General features: G+C 47.0%; 1 protein-coding gene across 1 annotated transcript; it reads right to left on the bottom strand.

Annotated features, from left to right (window-relative positions):
• Positions 1 to 373: 373 nt before the first annotated feature.
• ACCSL (1-aminocyclopropane-1-carboxylate synthase homolog (inactive) like) lies at positions 374 to 9,239 on the bottom strand. Its single transcript, XM_073217720.1, is given in 17 exon segments — positions 374 to 697; positions 1,204 to 1,211; positions 1,443 to 1,597; positions 1,671 to 1,828; positions 2,482 to 2,518; positions 3,507 to 3,609; positions 3,709 to 3,753; positions 4,503 to 4,594; positions 5,669 to 5,721; positions 5,724 to 5,750; positions 6,047 to 6,140; positions 6,388 to 6,467; positions 6,470 to 6,484; positions 7,415 to 7,481; positions 7,735 to 7,804; positions 8,182 to 8,252; positions 9,225 to 9,239. Coding segments are annotated over 17 exon segments (1,227 nt in total). The 3' UTR covers positions 374 to 560.
• Between the last annotated feature and the right edge of the window lie 618 nt (positions 9,240 to 9,857).

Genomic DNA, 9,857 nt, shown 5'->3' with positions numbered 1-9,857 from the left:
TCGTATTTGGAAGCAGGAGCAGATGGAATTATACCTCCACCCTGCCGCTTGGTCACTCATGGTAAGGTCGGCACGATCTTGTCAGGACCTCATGAGATGTTACAATCTGTCATCTAGAAAGTGTTCTAGCAGTTAGGGATCACTTCTTTCCTTCCCTTCCAGCCTGCCCCAGATAATATGTCCTTTTCATTTTTAATTTCTAAGGCAAAGAAAATCATCCAGCTCCCAAAGGTGATGAAAAATGTGAACAAGAAATAAAACAGGTCTGGGATTTAAGAGAATATGGAATTTATTAGATATTGAATACAAAAATAAACCCATCTAAATAGGCCCCCAGAGAGATTTTTTAGTCCTCTCACCTTTCCCACCCCAATCCCATAAAACATTCCCTATACCCAATGGCTGGCAAAGATTAAAAAGATGCAAAGCTTCAAAAAATGACAGATGCTCAGCTTAGGAGGTTGCTGGCTAGGTCAGATGAGACCATTCACAGAGGGGTCCACTGTTTGTCCAGTTATAGTATGAGGTCAGTACCCCAACTTCTGGACCAGAGGCTGATGTTAGGGACTCTCTGGGCATGACTGACTGGAGCAGCTGGTTGGGAGGCAGACCACTTCCTCTCTGTTTGCATCTCCCAGTTGCTTTACAATCAAATCCTGCTTCTGCTCTGCTAGCACATGATAGAACCAATCCATGGCTAAAGGGCCCAAATGGGAAAAAGAGAGAAAGAAGTCTACTTAGTGGGTCTGCAGGCAGGCCTCAGACATACCCAGATCATGAGAGACCCCCACAGAGCCTCCATTCAGGGATGCTGAACTTCAGACCTCCCTGGTCTGGGATGGATTTCCAAGTCCAACTGCCACATCCCCAATAGCTTTTTTAAAGCTTTATTACCACAGCACCTTGCCTTCAGACACCTTCATGTCTCTGCAACCTGGTTTATGGCCTTGGCCTCAAGTTTTCTATCTACCTCTAATGTCCCTTCACTCACTGTATCTCCACATTAGCCCAAAAGATATTTCTGTGATATAAATGTTCTCTCATTCACTGTTATATCCTTAGCAGGTAGAACAGTGTCTGGCATGTGGTGAGATGCAACAAATAGTTGTTAAAATCAATGTCATATACCTGTAATCTTCAGAGGAGGATCTGAGCTCTATGGTATAATACACAGGGACTTCTGTGGTCATCTGTCTATCTCACCCACTAGACTGCAAGCTCCACAAGGCAGAGTTCTACTTAGCTTATAGTTCCAATGCTCTGCTCAATGGCAGGCACAGAACAGATACCCAAAAGATGTAATACACCGCAAGCACCTATCAGTTCCTTTTTGCAAAGGAGCTTAAAAGATATGAGAGTGAAGGAAGGCTTTGGTATTGAGTTAGAGTAGTTGATGGGACATCTCTGAAGGACACCAGGATTGGGAGGTCAGCACCACTCACCGAGTTTTAGCTGGTGGAGGCTTAACTGCAAAGATGAGGTGGAACCAGCCAGGCACCTTTCACAGGTAGGACTTGCCATGGAATAACATCAGCTTGTTATCCAAGAGGCCACGGTGAAGGAGCAGCTCCTCCTCAAATGTGCATGGGTCCAGATACTAGGGAGGGCAGAGGGATGGAGCTGAGCTCAAGTGTGATCAGGCTGCTCTGTCCAAGAACACCTGTATTCACTCCCAAAGCTCACCTTTTCCAGGTGATCCAAATATAGAGGCCAGAGTCACAATTGAGAAAGGGGATCTTCCATGCCTTCAACTTGTTAGTGATGTACTTGTGAGCTGCCTGTAGCCGGGAGCAATTAGTGGGCAGGTACACTTTGTCAATCCATTCTGGATGAGTGGGGAAAGAAGGCTGTCACAGATCTTGTAGCAGAGATTTGCTAGGGAGTTCCTTACCAAATACTCCCTGCCTGGGCTTCATTCCAGCTATCTCAATCCAAGACTGACTCTATGATATTTAAATTGATAGCATCTTTACCCAACACACCCACTTTATAACTACGGCTCAGGTGGAGACATCAGGCTTGTAAGTAGTTGTCTTGCCAATGGGTTTCAGCCCTGGGCAAGTTCGCTCTGGATTCAGTGTGACCAAAGAAATTGACAGCAAAACATTCTTGGGGTGAAAGGGTTTATTACCCGGCCTGTTCTCTGGCGGTAGGTCGAGCACTAGCGTCTCTGCCTCTGCTCTGCTCTCCTGCAGTCTTGCAGCTGTGCCACCGTGTTGTGCCCAGAGCACTGTGCGGAGCTCTTTTTATAGAGTCAACAGCCATGTATTGCCCACAGGTGTGCAGTGAGCTAGTCAACCAGCACCAGCTGAGAATCCTGGCCACAAGAACTCTCATTTTATCCACAGTAGTCCAGTAGGAATGTTCTGTTGGAGTTTACATACCTGAGGCAAGGAGTCAGGGTATCCCCTACTCACTGAGGGGATTAGTGCTGCTGTTGTCAACTGGGCAAGCAGCAAGTCCACACAGCTCCCCTTACCTTTTGCCTTAGAGTCTCACACAATGGACTCTGAAGAACCTAGACATGCTTGGGGATGATCTTAGTCCAATTGTTCTCATCATTGGCAGCACATTAGTACCACCTGACTAATCAGCACATTAGTCCTGATGCCTGGTTATATCTCCAGATCAGCTAAATCAGAATCTTTGGCAATGGAGTCCATACATCAGGTAATTATCACATGTACCCAATGTTAAGAAACTGTGTTCAAGAGGCTGGGAGTCTGAATTCTGCCAATTATCAAAGGGCCTGGTACCATTCTGTTGGACCTCTCCTATCAACCCTTTCCTCACCCAAAGCTGAAAGCAAACTGTTTTCTAAATCAGATTATCTGATTATATTATATCCCAACTTTAATTTAAATTCTCTAGACTGACATCTGCTCCATTACAGGGTATTTAAGAAAGGGGGCTCTATCTAAGTTTGGGCCATGGTATTACAGGGGGGACATTCCCTCTGAAGCCAGCATTCACCTAAGATCCATGGAGAAAGGTAAATCCAGTTACCACCGGTCTAGCCACACCAACTTGCCCAAATGGCAGCTCTCTTTTGATCACCTTGGAAGATGAAGTCAAATGATATTCAAGGTATCAGGGCATTTCTTTAATCTCTGTCTGAAGCAAGCAGGACATTAGGGAGGAAAAACTGACCTTCACATAAAGACAGATTTCTGTAGTTCCCACCTTCAAATCTTAGAGTACAATTAACCATTCCCTTTCCAGGCAGAGCATGTGCTACCAAACAGCCAGAAATTAAAACCCAGCCTGTTTTAAACCAGCACCTCCATCTTCCATCTATACCCTACTGCACCATTTGAGCTGCATCCTGCCCTCCTTCAAACTTCCTGTCTTGCCATCATTAAACCTGAGACAGTGAACAGAGTTTCCGTGTATTTAGGGCATGTCAGAGGTCCAGGCAGACCCAGGCATTACCCATAGCCATGAGGTCTGGCCCAGATGCCAGCCTGGGATGGGGCTCAGTACCTCTGTCCCGGAGCAGCTGATGCTCCCAAGATGTTGTGGAGGTAGTCAAAAGAGCTCACAGCAGAGGCCACCTCCTTGTTTTGGGTGTGCAGAGCTCCAAAGTGGAAGCCAGAGATGCCAAAATCCCTGAAGAATAGAAGTAGGAGAGGGAATACCTAGTTTGTCTGCCTGCTGCTCTTGGCTCCCCTTTCTTCCCTACCCAGGGATAAGCAGCTGGGGCTCACCTTGCTGGTGCCCCAGATCACATGGGTCCTGTTGGGGTCAGGCAAACTGGAGAGGAGACAATACAGTCAAGGTTGTGGAGAAACAGTTGAAGGATGAAAACTTTGGGTCTGTGAAGGGAAAAGAGGAAAGAGGACTTGAGATCCCTTCTTTAAAAGAAGGGCCTACAGGAACCAAAGTTTAAGAAACAGTTGCCCCAGTTAAGCCAGGAAGTTAACAAAAGGCATCCTGGGAGAACTAGATGGGATAATTAATAAGTGTCCACTGAATGAAGTCTTGGCCCCTCACCCTGGCTCATGGACTTCCTATAGCTGGTCCAAAGCCATCTCCTTGGCAGTTGGCTCTTCACACATGTAGGGCACCCACTGTCTCTAAAATGTGCTCACCTATTTTTTACTGCCCCACATTTGAAGCTGTTCCTTCTGCCAGGCAAGCGCTTCTTGTGCTTTAGCTGCTGGGATCTATTCTCAGACCAAATACTACCCATAAAGTTCTGCCCTCTTTCTGTTCTTTCCCTGTGCTTGTCAAGAAGCTCCTACCCTGACCTTTGGTAGGGTTTTATCTTGAATTTGGACAGTATACTTTATACCCTGCCCTCAAGTTATCTAGTGCACAAAATGGCATTTAGTGAAGACAGTTGGGAGGAAAAATGATGCTTTGCTCATTTTTACACTCCCAATGGTACTTAGCCCAGTTCCCAGCACACATCCAATTAACTTTATAGCACATGAGCTTACCCTGCACATGAGCAGGAGCCTCATGGTCCTCATTCCCAACCCCAGCTAAGATCAACTCACCTTTCCACGCTCAGGACACTGTGGAATGTGATGGATTCATCAAACACAGACAGCATGTAAATCTCATCTATAATCACATGTAGGTTGTACCTGCAGGTTGGATGAAAGAGGGAGAACAATATCTAGGTTCTCTCTGTCTCAATTCACTTCCTTTAATGGTTTTCTCTAGATACAGATCAGATACTCCTACTGCCCCAGCAGCCCATCCAACGATTTCGAGGCGCATGGTAAGGGAGAATAGGGTGGTATACCAGAGGCACCTTTATACCTGGCTTGGAGGTACCAGAAAGGAATACGACCCAGAAGACATGCATGAGAACATCTTACATAACCCTTCAACAGTCAAGCAGAGACCAGTGGGAAGGGGCAGGGTGTCACCTGGTATAGTGAGGAGCTCCCTCCCAGGGTCTGAATGGAATAGTGGCATTAAGTGCTCTAAGTGCTCGTACACATCATCTTGTTTATTCTCCAAACAGCCCTCTGAAGCAGTGTTTTTATCTCCATTTCCCAGATGAAGAAACTAAATTTATGAGATAGAAAGTTGATTCTGTCAACCAGCAGGTGTTAGAGCTGAGATTGGAATATAGTTTTGTCAAAATTGCAGCCCGTAACTTCCAGCATTCTTCCTTTTGTCCCCATGTTCTGCCATTAATTGGTCTGGATTAGTTATAAAGTTTGAATAGGTATGTGTCTTCTAGAAAAATTGAAGATTATCTATCCTAACTAATTGGGCTATTTCAGGATTCCAGAGACAACTGATATTAACATGTTCTCAGGAATGGGAGGTTCCATAGGTATACACAGGTCTGAGAGTCTGTCTTTCTTGACATCTCAGGCCAAATAGTTTGGGAAATGGATTATGGGAGAAAGTGCTTATGCTATAAGAAATAGAAAGGCAACAAAACTCTGGTATGATTGTTTTGTAGGTAGATGTCTGTACATGGGCAAAGGCCAGAAGAGAAATGGCAAGAAAAGTTTGGTTGAAGTGGTAGGCATGTGGATGCATTTCCTTCATTTCAACTCCAATTGGTCACACATAACTTTGAGAAGTTCACTGTGTAGTACAAGTGTGAAGGGTAAGTTATTTCTGATTCTTACTTCTTGACCATGAGCAATGGGAATCCGTTTTAGGGACTTCATCTAGTCTCAAGGGGGAATTCATTTCTCTTGGCAAATTCCAGGTATTCTTTCAGTGAGTCTCAGGAGTAGATCTCTCCAGAGGATTCTGAGGATTGATTATCATGAGTTCTCTAAGAAGCACCAAATATAACCAAGTGAATGAGTCCTTCACATCTATCTCAAGTTCAGCCAAGGATCAGGTCAGGACCAATTAGAGCCTAGGTGGGATCTGGAAGTAACAACTATTATACTACCCCCAGTGGGGAACAGGAAAAAGGTCCAGAGCTGCCAGAGACAGGGCTCAGTTCTTGCAGGGGGACATGCCCCCAGCACACTGCCTCTTCTGAAGAAGGAGTCCATATAGTCTTGGTGAACAAGTCATACCAGAGTCTCAGTACTCAACCCCTTTCAACCACCTTGAAGACATGGTTCCTTCCTTACGTTAAGTCTAGCCTCAAGCAGGGCTTGCTCCAACTTGTCCACAGTGAGCTGGAATGGGTGGGTGTTCACACTGGTGATCTGAAAGACAAACTCTGCCTATCTGAAAGCTTCCAAGTCTTGATTCCTCATTACTATAAACCCTCAACAATCCTTTGCCTTCGTACCCAGGGCTCCAATCCTACATGCCCTCTTTGCACCAATTTCTCCATCCTTCCCCCACTGTCATTTATATGGGAGGAAAGCAAGGCCCTCTACACCTTCTAAATGCCCCTAAAACATTCCATTGCCTAGATGGGCTGAGCAGGAGAAGGGGCCCCATTCTGACCTCACTGTCCAGGTGGACAAGAATCAGTTCACTTTTCGAATACAGGTGGGAACTAAAGATGAAGCCACCATAGAAGGGGTGGTGGTCAGAAAGGCCTCTGGGAGCAAAGGGAGACAAAGCTGTCAGTATAGGTCCCTCAGTCAGGCCCCCAGACCAGCAGTGCTACAGACAGAAGGTTAGTTTGGCGATCCTTCTACTTGGGGATTAATGCTTTGGGGCTCAGGCTCTACAAAAGTTATCTGTATCTAGAAACACTATTTGAGGAACAAAACTCAAGTTTCCTGTCTGTGTGTACATCAGAGAAGGAGAAAAGGGAAGAATATTGCTTTGAATGCTTCAGAATCCAGGGCACCAACCAAGCCAGGCTTGTAGCAGGTGGAGCCCTGGTCATTCAGCAAGTCTTGTCAGCTCCAGGCCCGACGTTGGCAGCTGAGGTCCACTCACAGGGAGGGCTTTCATCTGCCTGCATGGCTGAGGCTCTCTGGACCTGGGGACCTCCTGTGTTTTCTTTCCATCCATTTGGCTTCATTGATGAACTAACCAAGGACCTAGTCTTCTGAATGAAATGGGTCATCTTTGTGACTTACTCTCACCTATCCAGAGCTCGTTAATATCAGGTTCTTGTTCAGGCATTAAGAGTAGGATTGAGAAGAGATCTCTCAGCCACATTTGGTCTAAAACTAATTAGCTTTTTTTTTTTTTGAGAAGAAGATAAGAAATCTATATAGTCTAAGCCCATTTATTAGGGCTCTCTGTATTGGGGTTGAGCCCAAAAGCCCAGCTAATAATATGAGCTTGCTCCCACTGTCACCTGGGGCATCCCTCCTTGAGGACTATCATGTATTTCGCTTCCTATTAAATGGGAATCCAAATACCGCATTCCTGCAGAAGTGATAAGAAAACGTTCCCTGTACTTGAGGTGTAAGGCCTTGAGTCAAGATGTCTTTTCTCCATAAGTCCCAGTGCCTGTGTGCCCCTGCCCATGTGTTGCTGTTTCCCTGAGGGGAAGCAGAGCCCATTGACTTACCACCTGGATCATACAGAGCCATGGCCAGCATGGAAACCAGAGCACAGCAGTCATTTAGAACAACCACCTGGAGATGCACAGAAGGCAGAAGGAAAGCCCAATCCCGTGTAAGAAGGGCTAGTCCCCCCTACTTTCCTACCCCTGGGAGGGACAGGCCCCAGGAACCTCCACACTGAGCCTCCGCCTCTGGGACCCATTGGCTTCTACCCTGCCCTGGCCCTGAGAGTCTCTGCTGGCTCTCCTTGTCCCTCTAGAATATGCAGTTCCCCAAGAACACAGCTTTGTACCAGGGTGGCAGTGAGGCTGAGAAACTGACTCACGTTTTCTGGATCAAACTGGGCAGGTGCCTGGCAGTGTTAAGTCAGGAACCGGGCCATTTCTTCCCACAGGCTGTAGACAGAGCCAGAGAGACCTTGCAGCTCCAGGCCCAGGAGCCCTTTCTCATTCAGGGTCTAGACTTCAGTCTTTTCCAAAGAGCAAGCCATCCAACCTCATGGTGCAGGGCTACTGACTGAGGCCATCAACTCCCCAGGTGACACCGACAGTAAGTGCGAGGGTTTGAACAAAAACTCAGGCCTTTTGAATATAGGGCAGTGCTATTTCTACTATACCAGGCTGCCTCTAGATGATGTTTTGCTCTAAGCACTTTCTAGAAGTTGTTGCTCAAAGAAATAGGGAGGGAGCCAACCAAGAATCAGCCTTGAGTCCCTCTTGGACGAGGACAGGTGCCTGTGGACCAGGAGACCATAGATCTGGAAGCTACTTACAATGACTGCCCTCTCCAGTTAGGATATTACAGCAGGACATCCTCAGTGTAGTTCGTGTCACTCTGATTCAGCTGGTGATGGACAGAGCATGAACACAGCCAGACCAGGGAAGCCTAAATGGCCTCTTCCCGCCCTTGGATACATGTGGGCGTGTGCCCTAAACCACAAGCCCTCTCAAAATGGGAATGGGGACACACTGCATGCTCCTTAATGGACAGAGGCCCCAGTCTTCTTGTCATAGATTATACAAATAGATGTCTCATGGGAGGTGTTTGACAACCTCCCCATCCCTACACTTGAGCCAGAGGCTCCCTTGACAGCCTACCCACCCTGTACCCATCCAGAGAACACCTCTGAACAGTCAGCAACTCAGGTGCTATTCTAACACTGTTTCCCCACTCCCTTCCCCAGACTCTTAAGTCCCACTCCTGCATCTACCAGAAACTGAGAAACATTGCAGGGGGATGGGGCCCCAAGGGTGGGTCCCAGCAGAGCCTGGAACCCAGGTTACCCTGTCATGTGCCAGATCAATGCAAAGCTTATTCTCACTGATACAGGGTTAATGAGGCCCTGGAGATGGAAGCAATCTGAGATCAGTCCACTTGCCCTGCCCCATAAGGCCCCCTTCACATATTCCAGTAAGTACTCATCCCAGATTATTTCAAATGGAGATCTCACTGCCCTAGGAAACAATTCAACCCATGTTAAGTAACTTAAAGTGTTTGAAAACTTTCCACAAACCCAAAATCTTACAGCTTGTAGATTTCTCTTTAGAATTACATAAATAATAGTAGTTATATTATGTATCAGGTACCAGTCATTGAGTTATGTGCCAGACATTAAATTAAGTGCTTTGTGTGAGTTGCCTTCATTCTCAAAATTCCTGAGCAGAAAGTTCTGTTACGATCCCTGCTTTAAAGGGAGCAAAGCTCAGAAAGGCTAAATAATCTACTAGCTGTGTGACCCTGGTGGTAGGCAGAACTCCACCTGCCTGACTCCAGAGCCTGGATCTGTAACCACCACAGGCCCTGCCTCCTACCCACCTCTGCTAATTCCATGTCCACGAAAGGTCCTTCAAGTTATTGGGGAGGGGGAGGGGTACAGTCCCTTAGGATCCCACAGAGATACCTGACTCACTTGGCCTCCAGAAAAGCAGATGGCTACTGACCACACATCGCTTAGCTAGAAACAGAAGGGAACTTGTGACTCCACCCTCTGGCTAGAGAACTGTTGTGAACCTCCCTTGCTGGAAGCCTTTCATTGGCTTCCTATCACCCTCAGGATAACACCCAAACACCTCACAACTTCCTGCCCCCATCTGTACAGTTGATCACAGAACTCACTGTCCCTACCCCAGCCACCTGGGCCTCCTTTTCCAGTTACTAGAAGCCCTTCCTTCCCACCCTACAGCTTTTCCACATGTTGTTCCTCCTTCCTGGAGGACCCCACCACCACCAACCCATGGCTAGCTAATTCAGCCTTTAAGACCCCTTCCCAGACCACCCAAAGCAGGCATCCACTTAAGTGCTTCTGGAACTATTTCTAACGTTTCCCCAGTGGATGGCTGCATCACTAGACTGAGCTCCCTGTGGCAGGTCTGCTCGCCACTGTGACCACAGTGACTCCTAGTGTGTAAGAGCGGGGACTTGGCGAAGGCACGCTGCGGAGAGGAAAGG

The sequence above is a fragment of the Manis javanica genome, chromosome 11 (genome assembly GCF_040802235.1).
Source record: "Manis javanica isolate MJ-LG chromosome 11, MJ_LKY, whole genome shotgun sequence".
Taxonomy (NCBI): Eukaryota; Metazoa; Chordata; class Mammalia; order Pholidota; family Manidae; genus Manis; species Manis javanica.
This window is presented reverse-complemented; position numbering and strand designations above follow the sequence as displayed.